Source organism: Chrysemys picta, chromosome 1, assembly GCF_011386835.1.
Source record: "Chrysemys picta bellii isolate R12L10 chromosome 1, ASM1138683v2, whole genome shotgun sequence".
NCBI classification, from domain to species: Eukaryota; Metazoa; Chordata; order Testudines; family Emydidae; genus Chrysemys; species Chrysemys picta.
Window position 1 is genome coordinate 147,634,501 of NC_088791.1, and position 23,005 is coordinate 147,657,505.

At 52.5% G+C, this 23,005-nt stretch overlaps 1 protein-coding gene across 4 annotated transcripts in view; it reads right to left on the reverse strand.

The window, feature by feature from the left end:
* Window positions 1-1,067: 1,067 nt before the first annotated feature.
* SIDT1 (SID1 transmembrane family member 1) overlaps window positions 1,068-23,005 on the reverse strand; it is a 90,619-nt gene continuing 68,681 nt past the window's right edge. For 3 of the 4 annotated variants that reach the window (XM_024109740.3, XM_065586581.1, XM_065586591.1), the window contains 11 exons: window positions 20,693-20,766; window positions 19,778-19,901; window positions 17,113-17,230; window positions 16,262-16,398; window positions 11,944-12,052; window positions 10,356-10,432; window positions 8,653-8,699; window positions 6,353-6,458; window positions 5,378-5,488; window positions 2,581-2,694; window positions 1,068-1,334 (listed from right to left, as the gene is read on the reverse strand). In XM_024109740.3, coding sequence (XP_023965508.2) covers window positions 1,272-1,334; window positions 2,581-2,694; window positions 5,378-5,488; window positions 6,353-6,458; window positions 8,653-8,699; window positions 10,356-10,432; window positions 11,944-12,052; window positions 16,262-16,398; window positions 17,113-17,230; window positions 19,778-19,901; window positions 20,693-20,766 — 1,080 coding nt within the window. In that variant the 3' untranslated portion in view covers window positions 1,068-1,271. Of the gene's footprint in view, window positions 1,335-2,580; window positions 2,695-5,377; window positions 5,489-6,352; window positions 6,459-8,652; window positions 8,700-10,355; window positions 10,433-11,303; window positions 11,438-11,943; window positions 12,053-16,261; window positions 16,399-17,112; window positions 17,231-19,777; window positions 19,902-20,692; window positions 20,767-23,005 lie in introns of those variants that run through there. The other variant, XM_065586607.1, reaches the window with a different exon arrangement.

Sequence of the window (23,005 nt, forward strand, 5' to 3'; positions counted from 1 at the left end):
CCAGTACGAACAGGACAATGCCCTGATGCATGATTGCACTAGGCTGTAATTCCACAGCTCCCTTTTCTAAACACCCATGTAGGGAGTGGACAGCAAAGGGAGCACTCTAATGCAGAGTGGCTGTGTTAGGGTCACAGGATGTCATTTCAGATGCAAGAGGGGAGCTACCAGTGAACTGATCTCCAGGCAAGAGCCAACCATGAACTCTTCCTCCACCGAAAAGCACAGGGAGGGAGGCCAAGGAGGAGCGAACACGTCGGCATCTGGGGCTTCCAGAACGTGGGTAGTAGGAGCCCACCACAGTCGAGCACCATCTCCCAGGGCTGTTGCTTTTTCAGGTGGAACAGTTCATTCGGCCCATTGCCTTTCACTGGCCTGAGGTTCTTCCAGCTGCAGGATGAAGTAGCTCAAGCTTAAGGCTGGGGCTACAGATTTGAGGCTGGTCTTTGTTTGCTACCTGTAGCCCCAGCAGGCACTCCTCAGGCTGGCACAAGGTGAGAGCTAACACTTCCCGGGGCAGGCTGCAGGGACCCGTGGACGTGGTCAGATGCAGAGAGTAGCAGTGTTGACGGTAGTGGCCCGTGGGGTGCAGGGAACAGCTACAAATGTGACGGGGACCTGCATCGCCCCGGACGACCATACTCATGGGAGAGAACGTGCAACACAACATAAAGGCAGGTAAAGGAGTCAAGAGCTAGTGTCAGATGCTCTTCCCCATCCGAGGGGCTTGCTGTGTCTCATGTTCCATTGCACTGCTGGGGTTGGTGCCAGGCAGTGAGCGAAAGAAAGAGACTGCTCCCTGGGGCAGCTCACGACTGCTGAGTGGCTTTTCTCAGGGTGGCGGAGGTTGCAGGAGAAGGTGAACACAGTTTAAGTCACCTCTGGAGGAACACACTACCCTTAATGAAGATGGCCACAGCTCCCTCACTCCTGCGTGACTTCCAGCAGCCACTGGGAGAGGAACCAGCCAAAGCACTACCCATCTGCCTTGCACTCAACTCCAGGATGCTGGATGGCCACATCTGATCCAATGAGTGGCAGGGAGGAGGAACAGGCAGGGCTCTGTCTGCCTTTCAGGTCTTGCCTCATTTATTACAGAAACCTCCTATTTGCTGGTGTGGGATCTATCTGCTCCTTCCTCTCCGCCCGGCTGGGATGTCAGTGCTGTTTGTACAACAGGAGGTTCATTCCCCTCAGACAATGCTGGCTGCCGGCTCTGCTCCTTCCACCGAGCAGATGAAGAACGCCATCCCCACCCCGCCTCCCGTCGCTCAGAACACAGGGATCTTGTCTCTCCTCACGGAATCCAGGTCATCATCCAGCGTTAACAGAACCTAAAACGAGAGGGCGGGATCATCACACGGCTCCTGCGCGCGCCACAGCTTTAACTGCCATCTGCTTGGCATGAGATGGGGGAGCTCAGGTCACTTCCTAGCAGCGACACAGGTGCCCCCCTCACAAAAAAAACCCATCTGAATGGGCACTGGCTGGCCCCTCGTCAGTTGCCTCAGCAGAGAGGCTGGGGCCAAAATGGGCTGTGGAGACTGAACTCTGCCCTTCCCTTGACGGAGATGATCCTCAGAGCGAGGCTGTGTGGTGGTAGCTTGTGCTTCTGCCCAGCCTGCACTTGCTCTGCGGCTGCTGACTAGAGGGCTTCTCTGCCCAGGACAGAGCCCAGCACCTTTCACCAGCACTAAAGTCGTAGGAAAAGCCAACACACCAGGAAATCAAACGCCACCAGGGCAGCACGAGGCACTGCACAGCTGGGTAGGAAACAAAACTGACTGCTCCCTCTGATTGTGTGAGGCGCTTCAGGAGGGGCAGGGGAGAGGCAGCAGGGGGACAAGGGCTCAACCTCACCTCTCCGCTGCCTCTCTCCCTCCCCCAGCCCACGGACAGTTTGTTCTCCCACCCCCACGGGCAGCGCAGCCCTTGGCATTGCACAGTAAGGTCAGGAAGGGCAGAAAGTTTAGTCCAGTTGGCGAATACAACTTACCTGCCGCTTTGAGTTAGAAAAGCCCAGGAGTGGCTAAAGCTCCATACTAGGGGCTTCACTGGGGTCCCTCCTGGGTGCTAGTGAGACAGCTGAGAAAGAGGGAGTCTCAGATGGGAGGAGGGGGGAGAACAAGGGCAATGTCCCCCCGCCCCTTTATGGCTGCATCAGCCACAATCCTCCAGGGGACTCCAGGACAGGAAGTCATGAAAAGAATGGACGGGGAGAAGGAGGGGGGCGGGGTGGAAAACGAGACAACCCCAATCAGAGCAGGAGACAGGGCTGTTGAACTCGGCGTTGGAGCATCCCCTTGCAGGGGCATTCTCAGGAGCACTGCAGGTGGAAAGACAAGTCAAGGATGGGGTTGATGCTTCCCCGAAGTAGGCTGTGTGCACAGGGGTCAGGAAGTAGCACAACACCACTAGGTGCCAGCACGGCCAAGGCTACATACGTGCCCCAGCCAGACTGAAATAGAAGAAAGCTGGGAATGGGGAACGATGGGGGAATAGACTGAGGGATGAAGAACAAGATCAGGAGAGAGAGGTGGAAGGGGAATGTGCAGGAGATGGAGTGAGAGAGAAGCTCACCAAGAAGGAGAAGAACAAGGCGGCTGCTGAGAGGAAGTGCCAGACGTCATGGTCATCAAAGAAGCCCAGCAGGATGCATGGGCGATTCTTCTCTCGGGATTCCGCCGGGGTCTCCTAGGGAGAGAGCGCAGAGGGCTGAAGAGGAGCAGGCTCCCATATCCTCTCTCTCACACAGAGAGGGGACAGACATTTGGATGGCACGTTGCCAGCATCGCCCATCCGAACACTTCACAAAACTCCCCCGGCCTAACCCTTCGGCACCATGTGGGATGTCAGACCAAAGAGCTGCACCAGGGAGAGGCGTCTGTTTAGTAAGAGTGAGGAGGTAGCATGAGGAGACAGAGAGGGGCTAGAACACTGGACTTGGAGTCTGGAGACATGCCTTCTACTCCCGGATTCATAGCTTCTGAGGGCAGAAGGCACCATGGTGACCATCTAGTCTGACCCCTGGTATGAAACAGGCCATAGAATTTCCCCAGTAATTCTGGTCAAGTTACAACTTATCTTCCAGAGACAGAGAACCCACCGAAACCCAAGGTAACTTGTTCCAATGGTAGTGACCCTCACGGTTAAAAATGTGCACCCGAGATCTACTCTCAATTTGTTCACTTCAGCTTTCAGATACCCTGCTGTGCCACTGACCTGCCCAGTGACATTGGTCCTCAGTTTCCCTTCCCACTCAGTCTCTCTTCTTTATACAGTAAAAGCTGTTTTATCTGGCACTTCACCCAGGGCCGGCTCCAGGCACCAGCATTCCAAGCAGGTGCTTGGGGCGGCAATCTGCAAGGGGCGGCAGTCCGTGTGTTTTTGCTGCCCCAAGCAGCATGCCGAATTGCCGCCACGGACGGCGGGGGCAGTCCATATGCCCTTAGGGTGGCACGCGCGTTTCCGCAGCGGCGGCAATTCGGCGGCAGCTTCTATGTTCAGCTGCCCACGGCAGTAATTCGGCGGCTTCGGTCTTCCAGCTGAGAATAGGGTTGCCAATTTTGGTTGGACGTATTCCTGGAGGTTTCATCACTTGACATAATCTTTAACTAAACATTAATCTTTAATTCCTGGAGACTCCCAGACAATCCTGGAGAGTTGGCAACTCTATGACTGGGGAAGGAACTCTCAGAGTCACAGCTAAATGCAGGGTGGAACAGATTGTTTAGCAAAAGTAGTTAGCACATATTGTAAGGGACCATTCAAGATAGCCTGGCCTGCTAGCACCTCTGCAGTCAGAGGACAAAAAGAGGGGGTTGGTGGGTTACAGATTGTTGTAATAAGCCATAAATCCAGAGTCTCTGTTCAGTCCCTGATTTTTGGTGTCTAGCAGAGGAATTAATTTAAGCTCCCAGGCTCGTCTTTTGAAAAAGTTTTGGTAAAAGACAAAAACACCCTGTCACCTGTGGGTGAACACTTTTCACAGAGCGATCACTCTGTGTCTGACCTCTCAGTCCTCATCTGCAAAGGAAGCGTGCACACTTTCAAAAGATGAACCTGGGAGCTGAAATTCATAGCTCTGCTAGACACTAAAAATCATAGGCTTTGTCTCCACTAGCATTTTTGTCAGCAAAATTTCGGTCAGCCAGGTGTGAAAAAACCACTCCCCTGACGGACATAAGTTACATTGACAAAAGCACCGGTGTGGACAGCGCTATATCTGTGGGAAACAAACACACCCACCAACACAGCTACCGCCGCTCGTTGGGAGTGGTTTAGTTATGCTGGCAGGAGGAGAGCTCTCTCCCGTCGGCACAGAGCGGCTACCCAGGAGACAGTACAGTGGTACAGCTGTGCTGCTGCAAGGTCCATAGGGTAGACACAGCCATAGTCTTAATACAGACACTCGATTGATGGGTCATTGCAACAACTGGTAACCCACTAATTCCCCCCTTTTGTCCTATGGCTACAGGGTTGTTAACGGGGCACTTCACCTTGAATGGTCCCTTAGTTTGGCAGAAGTCATTTGTGCACGTTCTATCTGCTCACTCTTGCATTTAGCTGGGACACTCTGAGTACCTTTCCCAGACCTGAAGAAGAGCTCCGTGTAAGCTGGAAAGCTCGTATCTCTCACCAATGGAAGTTGGTCCAATACAAGATGTTATCTCGCCCATCTTGTCTTTCTAATATCCTGGGACTGACATGGCTACACCACCATGGCGTAGAAGCTAACTTCTTTATCAGCTGCTCTGTGCTTCCTCCAGACCAAAATCTTAAATCAATATTCTTTATGAACACTGTGTCCAGGGGCCATGAATGCTGCAGGGTGAGCATTCAGAGCATAGGAGAATCTAGAAAGACACTGGAAAGACAAAACCCTTTCCCCTCTATACAAACAGAAGCAGGAGAAAAGAAACACCCACCTGGAGTAGTTCTAGATCTGTCAGCTTCTACAAGATCTCATGTTACAGACCTACCAAGGCATAGCTATATTTTTTCTCTCCACCAACAGCCAGTGCTCTTTCTGGATCACTTTCACACCACCCTCTCAATTCATGGGAGCGTAAGAAGGAACACACAGGCTCAACAGTGTGGTACATGATGCCCTTGGCTATTCCTGTGCTAGAGTCAGTTATTTTTGGCTCACGTCTGTAATAGTCCCCATCCTTCCAATAGACTGAAGGAGTTTGCCCTTTCTTTGCCATTTACTGTTATTAATGATCCAGACGCCTTTTCCAAAAGCATTTTTTCCAGGATAAAAAGGGATATTCAGAAGTATGGACAGGGGAAGGAAAAGGGAGCAGAAGTGATGGAGGAAGAGAGAGAGAGACAGAGAGATGGGGCTCCAGACAGATAAATTTGTGACCTTTACCTCCCAGCTGCTGAGGTTTTGGAAGAAGAAGTAAAGGGCTGCAGCCCAAACCACGGCTGTGGCCACGATGCAGAACAGTGGAATGGGCAGGAGCTTCTCAGAGCTGCGGAGCTGCAACAATCAAAAGGAACAAGGCCTCAAAAATCAGCCCAGAGAGGCAACATATATTGTCCTTTCCAGGAACCATCCAGCTGTGCACACAATCACAGCAAAGGCACAGTGCTAGGTCTAACCCAGCACACCCCTGAAAGCAGGAGGGTGTAGTCAGTAGCACAGGGCATCTATTAGTCTCAATTTTGGATCAGAAAATCATCTGCCTCTTCAAATTTCTGAAAGCTCTGGCTTCATTTATTGTCCTTTCGGGAGAACCTAAGGCCCAGTCTGCACTCTGCAAAGAGACATAACAAGCAGCGTCTGGCGGGCTTGCAATACTATACAACGCCCTGCATCCTCTTGCTGATGCCAGCCCAGGAGTTTTACAAGCTCGGTTTGAGACACCCAAGATGGGCTGCCTGCGACGGCTCCTTGGCAAGGCAATCACAAGTGTTGCAGCTATAAGAGCTCAACCTATCCTCCTAATGCATCCCTCAGTGCAGGGCATCCTGCGTGGAAATTACCCAGAAACCCCTGCTCCCAGCAACAGCGCGACCTAGGAGATAGGTGCTCTGGAGTCCCCATAGTGTAAAGTAGACTGATATGTGGCTTCCCCACGTTTCTGTAAAAAACAGTTGATCATGTATCGCCAATAGACTCCGCCCCCCCCAGCCCCTAACACCAAGGCCCCCCGCGCTGCAGAATCAGCAAGTCCCCAGCGGGAGTTGACACTGGGCAGCGAGGGGAGCAGACAATGGGCAGCCGGCCTCCCTTCACACAAGGAACTGCTGCACGAAAGGTCTTTGCTCCCCCATAGGGAAGGCATAGGAAATAAGGGCAAACCCCAAGAGCATAACAGGCAGCGGGAGCTGCCTCCTTTACCTTCATGATGATATAAAAGGCCAGATACAGCAGTAGGTTACAGATAAAGATCCCCAGCATGTAGGAGGCAAAGTCCCTTGGCCGATACACCAGTCCAAAGACAGCACTGAGAGAAAGGAGGGACAGAGACGGACACATTAACCAACTCCCTCACCCATGCTGGGGAGGGAGACTCCAGAATGCGTCAATCACACACTGCTCCTGCTATCACAGGACACTCGACAGACACAGGTTTGGCCTCACAGCCCTCTGTGGTGGCAGGTAAATACTCTATGTCCTATTTTACAAATGGGAAACTAAGGCAGGGTCGGGGGGAAGTGATTTGCCACAGGGAGTCGGTGGAAGAGCTAAGAACAGAACCCAGGAGTCCTAGCCCACCCTCCCCCCACCCCCATGCAGCCAACCCATATATCACGCTCCTGCCCTCACTTCTGTGGTTTCCCATCTTGTTTGCCACTATTTTGTCTTTCCTGCTCCGTATTCAGAAGCTGTGAGTGGGCAGGCGAGAGTCTGAGAGGAAATGACTAGCGCGCACCCTGCTGCCCCTTTTACTGGCTTGCAGGACCCCCTTCCTCCCTGGACCTACTGGGCAGCAGGGGATATCTGCCACTTGGATCCACTTCACAGTCAGCTTGAAATCTCTAGTCAGTTTTAAATGAAGGCGTTCAAGTAGTTTCAGGGCCTTCACCTGCCCCAGAGCCCCTGCCAACTTCTTGTCTTTTGCAGTCACATCTTCCTGTGGCGTGCTGCCGTTGGGAAGATCCAATCCACACAAACAATCGGGCACACAGACTATCTGTTAAAATTACACTCGACATTGACTAGGAGCATAAGCTAGGAGCTACATTACAGCTGAAAAGTTACATTCTGACACCCTAAATTCCTCCCTTGGTTTTCAGTTGAATTTGGATTCTTCTTCGCTCCCTTTCCTGGGTGGTTGTGCCATGGATGTGGACTATTAAGCAGCCAGAGGTGGCGTCATTTCAGTGATCACAGGGCCAGATCTTTGGCCATGCATATGTCTCTTCTGAACCACTCCAGGGGCACGACATTCCTGGAAAGCTGCCTTACAGTGGCAGCACCCTCCATGTAGGGAAATCCGCAGCTACGCCAAAGCTACACCAGCTGTTCCTGCCCTAGCCCTGGTGCAGGGGAGTGGCAGGGGAGAAAGTGAGCCGGTACGGGCCGGTACTCCGTACCGGTAAGAACCTGCACCGGCCCATACCCCGCCCACATTAAAGCATTGCCGCAGCAGTGCTTTAATGTCCCTGCCCCTTTTGCCTCCCCTGTCAGCAGGCCAGCAGTGGCGTCCGGAGCCCCGGGCCCTTTAAATCAACACGGGAGCCCCGGGTGGCGCGGTACAGGCGGCCTGAAAGGGCTGCTTCGGGGATGCTGACCCCAGCCCCATCCCTTCCGTCCGAGGCCCCGCCCCTTCCGGGGACCAGAGCGCCCCCCGCCCGTACCAGTAAGTGGCCGAACTTACTTTCACCCCTGGGGAGTGGCCAGTGCACAATGCGTTTTGGTGATCCTGGCTGTTGGAGGAAATTAAGGCAGGCCAGAAAATGAAGAATTCTGCAGGGTGGATTTGAGGTGGCACAATGAAATCACCCAAACTAGGTTTTAACAAGGAATTTGCTTGTGAAATGGCATCAAGGGAACTTTAACAAGAGGCTAGGATTTGATTTTACATCTCATCCAAGAACTGGCCCCTCTAGCAACATGATTCAACAGCATGTCAGGGTGCTGGATGAGTCCTGACTCAGGGTGCGTCTACACAGCACAAGCATTTCAGGGGCTAGCAAGCTTAAATACAGTTAGCATGGTGACAACAGCAGTGATGACCACACAGTGAGGTCTCGGGAGCCGAGTACGTACCCTGGGCCTTGTATTACCTACGCTGAAACCTGCACTGCATTGTCTCCACTGATGTTCTTAGCCACACTCGCTGGATTCAGGCTAGCTTGGGTAGGCTACTCCATGCACAGCGTGCCATACCCAGAGGGGACGGACAAGTGCCACCTACAAAACCACCAACACTGCAGTCTGCAACACCTCTGTTTTGCTGGAGGTCTCCCAAGTACATATTGAGCAGGCCTGACCCATTTTAGCTTCTCAGCTCTAACAGGGTCATGCCCCTGGTTTCAGCTCTGTAAAGCCCGGAACTCACCTTCACTTTAGGGTTGCTGAAATCCAGCAGAAGGATCTGAAAGAGTCCCACATAGAGACCACTACATTTCTACCCCCATTCCAGCCACCTACAAAAATCAATGCTGAAACACGCACACCCCATTACTACTTACAAGGACCAGTTGACCAGGTTTCCAACAATGAGCAGCACCATTCTGTCCTGGGGAGAAGGCACAATAATCACTGATGATTAATGTTCAGTCTTCACCAATGCTATACAAAATGTGGTGAAGAGTTCAGGCAGAGAAGTTTGTCACGGCAGTTCAAGACACTCGCTCTTCTGGATTTAAAATTTGCCTCTCACAAATACATGAATGCGTGACTGCCAAATCCTTTTTTTGGTGAACATTTGTGCTAGGAAAACAAATCTCTCCAATGTTTATGGATTTTAAAGGGATATTGCTAAGTGGAAATCTAAAAAGGAGTCCCAAGATGTTTCCGGTAATGCACCAGCCCCTGAATCTCCTGGTCAGTTTTTGTGGTTTTACAAATAGTATTTTTCCTAATTCTTAAAAAAAAAAAAAAAAAAAATTCTCTCACACAAAGAAAGGAACTGACTACACAAGGGAAACAGGGAAAACGATTAAGCACAAAGCGCTGTCAAACACATAAGAGAACTCCTCCCCCCCAACATTTTCAGTTACAGTGAGCTTGGGTAGTTCTTGTAAGTAACTGTAGCAACTATAACAGGTGAAAAACTTTGCAGACTTTTTAAGTGGAAGATGTCCCTTTGAGCCAAACCTGCTTTCATCACATTCACTTTGTTTTGGTGTTGTAGGTCTGAATTTCTATTCCTAATTAACAGAGTTTTCTTAAGATCCACGTGGTCGTAGACTGCTTGGGAAATTCACAGTCTGTTGTGTCCCAGGAGAAGTAAAAGAAGCATCTTTTAAAAAAGTAACAGATGGGGTGTGTGGAGCCTAACTGCTCAAAAATTCAGTCACCTGAGACAGACAGGAATGGCTTGGCCCATAAGGATCACGAGGCGCCAGGCTGTAGTCAGTGCTGAACGGCCTCTGACAAGAAGTGAGTTTAAGGGACTTAGGTAACAACCACATCTTGTTTTTGTCTGCAAAATGCCGTCTGCACCAGGGTGAGGCAGGAATAACAGCGGCTGTAGCTCTACAGCAGGGGTCGGCAACCTTTCAGAAGTTTCCTTTCATTTATTCACTCTAATGTAAGGTTTCACGTGCCAGTCATACATTTTAACATTTTTAGAAGGTCTCTTTCTATAAGTCTATAATATATAACTAAACTATTGTTGTATGTAAAGTAAATAAGGTTTTTAAAATGTTTAAGAAGCTTCATTTAAAATTAAATTAAAATGCAGAGCCCCCCGGACTGGTGGCCAGGACCCGGGCAGTGTGAGTACCACTGAAAATCAGCTCGCGTGCCGCCTTCGGCACTTGTGCCATAGGTTGCCTACCCCTGCTCTACAGCTAAAGCAACAACAGGCTTTCCCAGGGTAAGGCTGTAGGACAGCGACTGTTCAGAATGCAGTGCTGGCCTCCCTATGCTAACATCTTCCAAACGATAGATTTTAAAAAAATCCACCAAGAAAAATATCCCCCTTCCTTGACCAGTTCACCTCAAACTCCCCTCAAAAGCCTCCTCCGGCCTAAGACAAAGTGTGTGGAATTCCAGACCAAGGACAGAAGGTTTTTTTGTTGGAGAGGGTTTTCCAAAAAAATTTCTTTGTCCACTCATTTGAAGAGCCACATGTGCTGCCTGCACACGCTCTGCACAGTTTTAACCTCTCCCTAGCTGGCAACTGAGTAACTGCCAAGGACAGGCTGGGGCCCGGGAAACTACCTACCATGTACATTGGCCGGCTGCACTGCTGGAAACAGTCCGTGTACAGCACCATCACCACTCGGCGGAAAATCCCAAAGTCTGCCAGAGATAAGGACAGGAAAGCCAATGTATCCAGCCGAGTAGCCCTGACAGGGGCAGTGAGATGGTATCGCTACCCAGGGAGCAGGGTGACACTAACTGCGGAGGGCATGCAAATGGGGAGCCCCCACCCACCAAGCCGGATTGCTTTGCCCTCCCTTTGGGAAGCAAATCTTTGGTGCAGCAGCTCACAATGATTCACAGTGCAGGGGGCGTCAATGCCACAAGGGGACACTGGAATACAGACAGCTGTCAGCTGAATGGCATTTGGCCATGCAGAATTTCAACACCCACCTATCACCCCTTGGCATTGTCCAAGAGTCCCCCCGGCATGTACCTGGCATACTCTGTGGCTGATCCTCAGAGGGAGGCAGGAGCATGTGCTGAGGCATAGGGAAAGGCCAAGCACTCTCCACACTTCCCTTCTCTAAGGAATTTGCACCTAGGGAAAGATTCATTCGGTCCCACCCACAGAGAAAATGGCTGCAGAGTCTTGAAGGGGCTGGAATCCTCCCCTCAGGCTGCAGGGCAGCTCCTCCTTCAGCCCCTGAAACTACTGCACTGCCCGGACTGGAGGGTTTGTGGCAGATAGTTCCACATTCTCACAGGCCCATCCCCTTCAGAGGCATGTGTGGAACTGGCACAGAGTCCAGAGCGCCTGCTCCGACCGCAGCCCCCTTTCTGTAGTGGAACGGATGTGGTTCTGCTGCCGTGTGCACTTCCTATGGCCCTAGAGTGACCAGATGTCCCGATTTTATAGGGACAGTCCAAATGTTTGGGTATTTTTCTTATATAGGCTCCTATTGCCCCCCACCCCCTGCCCAGAGTTTTCACACTTGCTGTCTGGTCACCCTATGTGGCCCACACTCTGTCACTGATTTCACTCATAAAGAACCCACACAGCAGGCTCAAGGAACACACGTTCCCCGTCCATTTGCTCCATTGCTGCTCACTCAATCCAAACAGGGAAGAAAGGGAGCTGCTGGTTACCTGTGTCAGAGACATCTGAGGCCAAGGACAGCAGAAGAGAAAGGAGAAAGAGATTCATGAATGGAGCGCAACAGCTGTGTGGGGCCTCCACGTCTAGGTAGGAGAGCAGACGTCTCCCAGCTGCTTCTCTGAGCTCTGGGTGGTTTAACAGCTCCAGGAATACTGGAGTGCTCCCAGGTACAGCACCACCTCTGGGGGCCACATAACAGAGAGAAACACTCTGGGCAGAGAGTCCCTGTGACAGCATCCTTGGGAACCCTGTAGCTGGAGTGCCACAAAGTGGGTTGTTGTGCTGGGCTCTCCCAGCACCAGGCAGCAGAGGTGTCAGAACAAGAAGACAGCATTAAGAAAGTGGGATTCCCCTGGGCTTGGAGCACAGGCACTGGCAGCCAGACTGACTTTGCAGAGGTGGCATAGGCTGCCGTGGTTACTATTTCTCGTACCCCAATTCAGGGTGGGGAGCGAGAGGAACGTAATTACCTGGGGCAAAAAGCCCATTTCTCTTAAGCCACTGGGCTTACCTATTTTGAAACGGCCCATGTAGTAGATCTGGGTGCTGAGAGCCAGCGAGGCCACGATGTGGATGACTGAGAAGATGACCCAAAACCACACATTGTTCTTTCCGAACACCTGGGAGCAAAACAGAAAAAACGGTGGGTTCTCAAGCACCGCCACTCATCGTTCAACCCCCAACTCCTCCCCTGGCTATCAGAAACGCTTGCCAAATAAAGAACCTGCAAAAGGATAGGGCCAAAATGTTCAACCTAAAGTCAGATTCCTAAATCCATATTTAGGTACCTAAATAAATGTGAGCTGGTTCTCCAGAGATGCTGAGCACCCACACGTCCAACCCGAATAAAAGGGAGCCGCAGGTGCTCAATGCCTCTGAAAGCAGGCCACTCTTGAAGCGTGCAGACTCAAAATAACCCCCAGGTGTTTGACCCCGCAGAGGCACAAAGGAGAGAATGCAGGGAAGACCTCATGTCAGAGGAAGCCTGCTGATATACAGGCTGACCACTAGAAAGAGCATGAGTGACAGAGATAGGTGTGATCTTTCTGAGGACAGATTCTCAAAGCCCTTATTCCTGCCCAGCCATCTAGATAACATTTCTCTCAGTACCAAAAAGACAAAGGTACTCAGTGTCCAGCAGGCACTACCACACATTCAGTTATGAGCTGGCAATGATACACAAGATCTGTGTCATTGCAATATTAAACTTTAAGATATTAATTGTATATTACGGAGTCAGGAAATAAGATTCCCATAGTACAATGTCTGCCCCATGGGTGCATGCAGTACCTTGGGGTTTCTCTACATGATCTCACAACATATGCAGAGAAAACACAGAGTGCTACCTACTCTAGCTGTATTTTGGGTCATAGGATCCTATGTATTATTTGTGTTTGCTTTGTATTATTTGCCAGATCATAGGTCCCATCGCCCAGCACTGTGTGTTCACCCAATGAAACCCTATTGTAGTGCATACATGTACAGAGGCAGCAGTAAAGTTATTGCAGGAAGCTTGAACTGGAATTTCCCAGGATCTGTGTGATTGAACTATCAGCTTCAATGTTGCAGCGCTGTAGCTTTCCGCACATATTCCATGTGGATCCTTGCTCCTCTGAGTACTAGTGCAGCATGGATTAATGGTTCACATTAGAAAATCCAGGCAACCAGGGGTTACGAGTGTAACAGCCCCTCTGGGGAGTTAAACCAGGGCCCAAAGTTGATTTTGCTTTGTCAGTGTTGACTGAAATCTTACAGCATCCAGGAGGGGACTGAGAAAGCTCAGTGGGGAAACCAGTTACCCCAGCGAATTAATAACGTAGCACTGAGGGGAGGCTTCCTCCAGACAGCTCCTAGCTTGGCCTCCGTGCTGCTCTTGCTTGCTGTGGCTCCCGTCTCCAGGGATTTCAGTGGTTCACAGCATCTGTGAGCTAACTCCTCAGTAGCACTGACGGGCCAGGCGTGACATGTGTGGTGTGAACCTCCTCACAGCCGTAGTTCTGAGTGCGGCCTGCACGGGACCGTGAGGTCGTGAAAGCGAGGCAGTGGGCAGAGCCACGCACAGGCTGGGCAGGGGCTGGGCACAAGCCTCTCTCCTGAATCCTGGACCCCTCTGCCATTGCAGCCTTAGCCCCACTCCCCAGAGCGAGCACTCACTCTGTATCTCCAAGGCCAGCCCTTACCTGGTACTTCCTGCCAAGTGACTTGTACCCAAGCAGGGAGCGGATACAAAGCATTTGATCCAACCAAGTGTCTCTTTTCAAGCAATAATCAGTCAAAGGATCAGATGCTGTGATAAAAAAATACAGCTCTGTGCCAGGATTCATACCAGTGGGGAGTCGCGGCCCCCTGCTATCCCAGTCCTGGGCCCTCCCACGCTCTGCCAGTGCACTGCGTTCCTGACTTGTAGCCTCATCCACCACTCCAGTCTGGTCTGCAGCCTTGCCTGCTGCTTCACTCCTGGGTCTCCCCAGGTGCAGATGTACCTCACTCCTGCCCTGTAGCTCCTTCCTCCTCCCCCCATTATTCTAGCCCTGGGCCTCTCCTGAGAGCCCTGCCAGCTGCAATAGACTGTACCCCGCACTGCGGTGGCTTTTGTGGTGAAGCATGTGCACTAGTGATTAGACCATGACACTGTTATTACTCTTTTTCCCTCCCTGCTTAACCTATGCCAGACCCCAGATCTCCAGGGAGGCAGGCTCATGAATTAACCCCTGTGGGAACCCATTGTGTGTGTGTGGACCCTTGTCCATGTGAACCTTTTCTTGAGCAGCTCTCCCTGAGGAACAGCCCCTGGGAGAGCTAGGGCTGAGGAGGGAGCAGGCCTGCCAGAGGGGAGGCTGGGCCTGCAGGAGACTGATTCCTCTCTGCGGGTCCTGGACAGGAGAAACCAAGAGCCCAGAAGAGTCAGAAGGGGCCATCGCTGCTACTCCTCCAGTCACTCTAATGCTGAACAGAGGGAATGAAGCTCACCCTGGAAGCCCAGAAAAGCAATAGCAGCAGCCGCACCATTTACACTCGGCTCACAGCTTTGTGGTTTCCTTCCCAGCCACATAGGTACTGGAAGTAGGGGTGCTGCCACATTCCCTAGCTTGAAGTGGTTCCCAACATATAAAGGGATTGCAGTTGGGTTCAATGGCTCTCAGCTCCCCCACTATACAAATTGCTCCAGCACCCTTGCCCAGCCATACAAATTAGAAGCTTCTCTTTTATAAAATCATAGAATCGTAGGACTGGAAGGGACCTTGAGAGGTCATCTAGTCCTGTCCCCTGCACTCATGGCAGGACTAAGTATTATCTAGACCATTCCTGACAGGTGTTTGTCTAACCTGCTCTTAAAAATCTCCAATGATGGAGATTCCACAACCTCCCTAGGCAATTTATTCCAGTGCTTAACTACCCTGACAGTTAAGAAGTTTTTCCTAATGTCCAGCCTAAACCTCCCTTGCTGCAATTTAAGCCCATTGCTTCTTGTCCTATCCTCAGAATCTAACGAGAACAATTTACCTCCCTCCTCCTTGTAACAACCTTTTACGTATTTGAAAACTATCATCATGACCCCTCTCAGTCTTCTCTTTTCCAGACTAAACAAGCCCAGTTTTTTCAATCTTCCCTCATAGGTCATGTGTTCTAGACCTTTAATTATTTTTGTTGCTCTTCTCTGGATTTTCTCCTATTTGTCCACATCTTTCCTGAAATGTGGCGCCCAGAACTGGACATAATACTCCAGTTGAGGCCTAATCAGCGCGGAGCAGAGCAGAAGAATGACTTCTCGTGTCTTGCTTACAACACTCCTGCTAATACATGACAGAATGATGTTCACTTTTTTTTGCAGCAGAGTTACACTGTTGACTCATATTTAGCTTATGGTCCACTATGACCCCCAGATCGCTTTCCGTAGTACTCCTTCCTAGGCAGTCATTTCCCATTTTGTATGTGTGCAACTAATTGTTCCTTCCTAAATGGAGGACTTTGCATTTGTCCTTATTGAATTTCATCCTATTTACTTCAGACCATTTCTCCAGTTTGTCCAGATCATTTTGAATTTTAATCCCATCCTCCAGAGCACTTGCAACCCCTTCCAGCTTGATATCGTCCACAAACTTGATAAGTGTACTCTGTATGCCATTATCTAAATCATTGATGAAGATATTGAACAGAACCGAACCCAGAATTGATCCCTGTGGGACCCCACTCATTATGCCCTTCCAGCATGACTGTGAACCACTGATAACTACTCTCTGGGAATGTTTTCCCAACCAGTTTTGCACCCACCTTATAGTAGCTCCATCTAGATTGAATTTCGCTAATTTGTTTATGAGAAGGTCATGTGAGACAGTATCAAAAGCTTTACTAAAGTCAAGATATACCACATCTACCGCTTCCCCCCTATCCACAAGGCTTGTTACCCTGTCAAAGAAAGCTGGTTGGTTTGACATGATTTGTTCTTGACAAATCCATGCTGGCTGTTACTTATCACCTTATTATCTTCTAGATGTTTGCAAATTGATGGTTTAATTATTTGCTCCATTGTCTTTCCGGGTACAGAAGTTAAGCTGATTGCTCTGTAATTCCCCAGGTTGTCCTTATTTCCCTTTTGATAGATTGGTACTATATTTGCCCTTTTCCAGTCTTCTGGAATCTCTCCTGTCTTCCATGACTTCTCAAAGATAAAATGAGAGCTAAGGCCCTGCGGTATTGGTCATACTCACCCAGGGGCCAGCAGGCTTTGCAGGCCCCACTACCCTATGCACCCCTCCCCCTGTACTTTTTCTCCATTGGGTCAGTGCTTCTCCTTCCTGGAGAGCAGGGTGGGTAGGAGAGAGCCATACCACTCCGACGACAGCCAGGCAAATGACCCCGGCGAAGGAGGCGTAAGCAGAGTAAGCACTGGCATTGATGTCAGGGTGGCGGGTCTGGTACAGCTTGAGCATGCAGAGTCCTGCAATCATGTACATGAAGGAGGTGTCTGTGAAAGGAAGAGAACAGAGAGAATGAAGACAGGGTTTTTCCTTACTCACTGCCATGGGGACTGGGATGGCTTTTCAGAGAGTGTCTGTAAATTAGGGCCGAGCCCATGGGCCAGACCCTTGGCTGGCAGGTATAGCGCCCTGGAGCTCTGTCAATTTGCTCTGGCCGTTCTCCAATTTGCACTGTGAGCTCCCCGGGTGCTGTGAACCAATGCAGAATGAGAATTAAGTGCTTGGAACACGCCAGTGCAACACAGGCCACATGGGATTATTGCTGGGAACAGACAAACTGACCTACAGGGAGACAGTTTCCAGCCAGGTGGGGCTGAGGTCCACATGTTAGATACATGGGCCACTGACTCTTCTGGGAGGTAATCAGGAGCTGTCAGGGCCTCAGAGGCAAACAATTTAGGCCTTGTCTATGCTACCTTTGAATGCTGAGTGCCAGAATTGAGGGGAATCATGATTCTTGCCAGCAGAGTGCTAGCACAGTCACCTAGACAGTGTATCATCAACTGGAGTACAAAAAACACATCATTCACTAACTGGTCCCTGCACACCCAACAAGTGGGCAAGCTCCGAAGAGGTCTGCAGGCCTAGCATCCCGGGGGATGCCAAAGTTCCACTTGGCTGATCTGCTTCAAACCTGAATGGGTGAAACCTGAGCCCTCCTTCCCCATAAGTTTCTCTATTGGCTGGGGTTCTCCACTTACCAAACTGGAAATTAGAATAGTTGGGGCAGACATGGTAACAAGCACTGAGAACCCCTTCCATCATCAAAGCAATGCCCATGGCATAGAAGAGACCAAAGTGTTTGGGGATTCCATATTCCTGGAAGAGGAAGAGGGAAGAGAACACAAGGGACATAGTGTCAGATCCTCCCTAATCAGAGTTTACATTCCTATGGAGCTCAAACTACATTTTACACACACTCACACTCCAATGAAGGGTAGCCACCTTTGGGGTGTCTATGGCAGCACACTGCCAGGCTGCTTAGCAGTCTGAGATCCAGCCAAATGGAACTGCAGGGACGGTTGAGGGGGCAGAATGCAGTTGACCACGGGAGAATTTGTCAGTATCCTGATACTGAAAAACCCCAGCCCAGATTCCCCACTCCCCTGCCCCTTGTGTGGGGATTTACACCTGGGCAAACGGAGCACACCATGGTATGAGGCACGATCACGTCAGACAAGTAGCACTTTACACCCGTTTTCCACAGATGCAAATGAGAAGACAGGTGCAAGGCAGTGGGGAATTGAGCCCCCAGCCCTTCTGAGAAGAGATCTTTGCCAGGACCCAGTTTAGGTCTCCTTTGAAAGTCCAGGAACACAGATCCCCTACACCAGTGATTCTCAAACTTTTGTACTGATGACCCCTTTCACCTAGCAAGCCTCTGAGTGCGACCCCCCCTTATAAATTAAAAACACTTTTAAATATATTTAATACATAAATGCTGGATTCAAAACAGGCTCTGGGGTGGGAGCTGACAGCTCGTGGACCCCCCAGGTAATAACCTCGTGACCCCCTGAAGGGTCCTGACCCCCAGTTTAAAAACCCCTGCCCTACACCATACCGGGGTACTTGTTTAGAATGGAATCGGAGGAACAGCGCCACCTACTGAAGCATCAATGCCATTGCTGGCAGTACTTACAGCCTCTAATGTTACCCATACACATACTGGGCAGACACAACACCTCTTTGCTGAGATCTGATAAGACCAGAGCTGGAAGCAGTGCTTAATTTGTAAGGAAAGAGATGCTAGGCCTCAAGCAATTTTTTTTTAACATTCATAACTGAAGCAGCAAGCTTAGAGGTGCCGGGGCTCAGCCTGGGTACAAATTAAGCACTGGCTGGAAGATTACAGGTTCCTAGATCTATGGTTAAAAAAAAAGCTTCCTGTTCAGTGTAGCTCAAGCAGAGCCAGCCAAGTTCCTGTGGAGTAAAATGGACTTGTCTCCACTAGGGTTACCATACGTCCGGATTTTCCCGGACATGTCCGGCTTTTGGGGGCTCAAATCCCCGTCCGGGGGGAAATCCCCAAAAGCCGGGCATGTCCGGGAAAATCGGGAGGTCAGCCGGGCCCGCGGGGAGCCGGTCAGCCGGGCCGGCGGGGAGCCGGGCCGGCGGGGAGCCGGGCCGGTGGGGAGCCGGGTCAGCCGGGCCCGCGGGGAGCCGGTCAGCCGGGGAGCCGGGTCAGCCGGGCCCGCGGGGAGCCGGGCCAGCCGGTCAGCCGGGGAGCCGGGTCAGCCGGGCCGGCGGGGAGCCGGGCCAGCCGGGCCGGCGGGGAGCCGGGTCAGCCGGGCCCGCGGGGAGCCGGGCCGGCGGGGAGCCGGGTCAGCCGGGCCCGCGGGGAGCCGGGCCGGCTGGGCCCGCGGGGAGCCGGGCCCGCGGGGAGCCGGGCCCGCGGGGAGCCGGGTCAGCCGGGCCCGCGGGGAGCCGGTCAGCTGGGCCCGCGGGGAGCCGGGCCCGCGGGGCCGGGAGCCGGGGGGTGCGCCAGGCCGCCGGGGGCCGGCAGTGCTGGGCGGGCCGGGGGTGGTCGGCCGTGGCCGGCACCCCAGGGCCCGAGCTGACCCAGGCTGGAAACGCCGGGGGGCCAGCCTGGGCCGCGCCTCCTCCCCCCACACCCCCCTTACCTGCTTCAGGCTTCCCGCGAATCAAATATTCGCGGGAAGCAGGGGAGGGGGCGGAGACTTTGGAGAGGGGGCGGGGTTGGGCGGGGGTGTAGGTGGGGCTGGGGGCGGGGCCGGGGGCCGTGGAGTGTCCTCCATTTGGAGGCACAAAATATGGTAACCCTAGTCTCCACCTCCTTACAAAGGAGCGGAGAGGTTCGAGTCTCCCCCTGTGGCTTTGTGCTCTTCTCAGGGGACGTTCTGAACTTCTAAAAAAAATAAAAAATACCCTGTGGTAAACAGGGGAGGTTCTCCATCCAAAGCTGATTGCTCAGAACTCCTCAGTCCCTTTGGCAGGGCCGAGAGCAGGCTCTCATTCATGCTGCATTAATGCTCCATGGAGTGACGTGTTTGGCACCCGGACGCCATGCAGTGATGGCCACATTACAAATCCAAAGCGGCGCTAACTAGAACAGGCTCCTGCCCAATGGCTCTACCCCCTCTCCTTCCTTGGAGGGCCCAGCTCGGATGTTGGTAGCCATGGCAGCCGCCTGAAAGGCGGTAACATTTCACCACAGCAGTACCCATGCGGCACGCACAGCTACACCGAGCACAGCACCGGCGCGCGCCTCAGAATGCAGCTGCCCCCCGGCGAGGGGCTCACTGTCCTCTGCCCATGCAGACCCAGCGAGGAGTCCAGTCACAGGGCTCGCTCCAGAGGCAGAGAGCCTCCTCCCCTGCCGAGGCTGAGCGGGGGCACATTCCATACCAGCGTGTAGGTGTCTTTGGCTTCCAGTGACTGGCGGTGGAGAATGTCTCTGCGCAACACGATCAGCAGGAAGAGGAAGCCCAGCAGCACGTGGCCCACGTTGCTCAGGACATTGTTGAAAGCGCTGCAGGGAAGAGGATTCCCCCGAGAGTGAAGGGATTTGTGGGGCGAGAATTACATACTTTAAACATCCCAGAGGACATCGTCCCACACCCAAGGTGATCCACCCCAGCAGTAAATTCATTGATCTTAATGCCAGAAAAGCCCATTGTGATCCCCTGCTCTGCTCCCCTGCACGACACAGGCCACATTAAACTAAGCTAAAGGTAAAAGGCCAGTGGAAAGGTTTGGTTCGGCAGGGCGAAGGCTCCCGCCCCCCAGCAGTCAAAGGCTTCGGCAGAGCTCTACAAACGGGTTGATTTTACATGCTGCGCATGCGGCAACACCCAGATACAGCAGATTCAGCCTGGCTCAATGCTGGACTCCTAAGGCTCAGAGCCCCTCTGCACTGCTGTTTGAAATGGATCGTTTCTCTGGATGAAAGGTCTGACCCGTACTCCTTCGTACAGTCGCTGCTCACTTGCGTGCCTGTGAAAAGGTCTGAAAAATGAACTTAGCTGCAATTTGGTGGGTTTGCCTGGGTGCCCCACGCTACATTTTCCCTGGGTGTCTCTCTCATATAACTCAGTGGAAAGCCACCCCAGCAACTGCACAGAGAGGCTCCAGTCCCATCCCTGAATGTATGGTGACCTCACACTGACTTTATAAGCTTGGCAGGTACAAAATCTTGCCTTCCCTGACCCCCTCTGAAGGGGTATTAAAGAAAGGCAATGGCCTTCCAGCATGCACCACCACGAGGATGAATCTTAAGTCTAAGTGAGTCAGCCGGCGAATGGATACAAAGGGTTCACTCACCTCAAGACCCCCAGAGGATGAGCACAGAGGAAGTTATAGTAGCAGATATCCTGGTTACCAGTTACATTCACCACCTGCAGAGTGGAAGGGGAACTGGTGTTAGAGCTGGGGTGAAGTGCAGTGTGCACAAGCTGAGGAGGAGGGCAAAGTGAACCTGATCAGCATAGAATTAGCATTTCATAGCAGTATCCAACCACCACTGGCTGCAACCTAGCCCAGTGTTGTGCCCAGAAAACTGCCTGTCACAATCCACTCACAGTTAACAGACACGCATCATGGACTGAGCGTCCCTGTCACACTGAAGCCTTGAGATAGAATTCAAGGCACTTCCAACAAACACACAGGCCTGGCTCTTGAAAACCCCTCTTGTCCTGCTGGACGTGTGTCTTCTTTTAAAGAAACACAGGATGAATTTTAAAGAGCCAGGGCTGTAGCACAGACATGTCTGCGCCTTTCTGACCACAGGGGGGAGCTTCCCAAGGGTTTCCATCCCTCACTAGCCCAGTTTCAGCTGCCAGCCCATGCATCAGACAGGGCCTCAGGGGCCATCTGCTGAATCCAGGCTTCCAGTCTATAGCATTTACTTTCCTTTATTGTTTTTAATTTGCCTGGTTTATGCGCTTTGGGCCATGTGGCAGATAAGTTTGGACACAGGTACGGCTGTATTTAGAGTTACTGCCTTGTGTCTGGATCCAGACAATAGTGCCTCAAAAATATACTTGCGGGAGTGAACCAGAACTGCTTTGCCCAATCACTGGAACAAAGGAATGGTCAGCCTCAAGACCAAGGCTCACACGTGCACAAGAGATGGAGCTTTCTCAGTGATTGGCCAACGAAGGTGGAACTGGCTCCTGGAACATGTCAGGATGGTGACAATGAACCTCAGTGAAAAACACACTTTTCTCACCAATTCCACAATACCACAGAGAGAGAGTGAGCGTGGGCGGCAGGTATAATAGGCCAGAGGAGGTTAAGCCTCCCCTAAGCCAAGCCCTGGTCCCGCCCACACTCCACCAAGCCGGCAGGAGCTCAGCTCCGGCTGGTGGCCAGCAGGCAGCTGGGGCCGGCAGGTGACTCAGCGCTGGGGCCAGCTAGTGACTCCTCCGGCCACCAGGGGTGGCGGCAGTAGCGTAGCTAGTGGGGTGCAGGGGAAGCAGCCGCTTCCCCTCAGCACATTTTTCAAAAGCGGAGCCTTAGGGGTTACCTTATATGGCGCCAGCGGGTGGGGCCTGCTCCTCTCTGAAGGGCAGCACGGCCGGAGGAGTCATGGGGGGGGAGGGGGCGGCGGGCACGTCCGGAGGAGCACGCCAGATGGCCAGCTAGAGAGCAGGGGACAGGCTGTGCTGCTGGGCCCGTTCGGACCGGGGGGAGCATGTGCGGCAGCGGGGATGGGCTGGGCGCGTGCCGCCCGGCAATAGAGGGGCCGGGCCGGTGGGAGAAGCGGCGAGGGGGGAGGAGGCTGGGCGCCTCGGTAGCAGCCTTGAGGGAAAGGCTCCGTTTGGCTGGGCTCAGTGCGGCAACAGCCCGGTTGCCAGAGCAGGGGCAAGGAGCGCAGCCGGGCTCGGGCAAGTGGGTAGCCGCTTGCTGCTCAGCCTGCCGAGCTGAGAGTCCCGGCCCGGCGGGCACCGGCAGCAGAGGGGCGGGGGAAGGGCTGGCCAGGGACAATGGCAGGAGGGAGGAGATGGGGGGGCATGGGAGAGGAGCTGGGTGGGCGCGGAGCAGCCGGAGGAGGAGCCAAGGGGGCCGTGGCCAGAGGAGGAGCCAAGGGGGGGCGCCTTTTTTATGTTTGCTCCCCCTGCTCTTAAAACCTGGCTATGCCACTGGGTGGTGGGGGTGGCTTGGAGCGCCAATAGATGGTGGGTAGTGGCGGGGCTGTGGGCCTAGCCTCCCCAAAGGGGAGGCTCATGTGCTGCCCATGAGAGAGAGAGAGAGAGAGAGAAAGTGCATGCGAGAATGCTGAGAGGAACAGGGAGAGAGAGACATAGATTTGTGTGGGCACTTGATAGCATTGGGAGGCACTCAAATGTCATGGTGCGGGCCAGCTAAGATAATACAGTCCCTGAGTAAGGACTGATACAAACAGGATTTGGCCCATAACAGGGATCTCCATCCCCCTCAAAGCAAACCAACCAACCAGAGGCTCATGCTGGTGGGGCTGGAAGACTTGCCGAGTTCACCATTTGCAATACTGACACCCGAGTGTGGCATTTCAGGTGCCCCGCCAGGAGATGGATGTTCTGCCAGGAGCTCGCAATGGATTTGAACTGGCTAGATGCAGGAAGCACTATGGGGGGTCGCAAATGACAGCAGTTA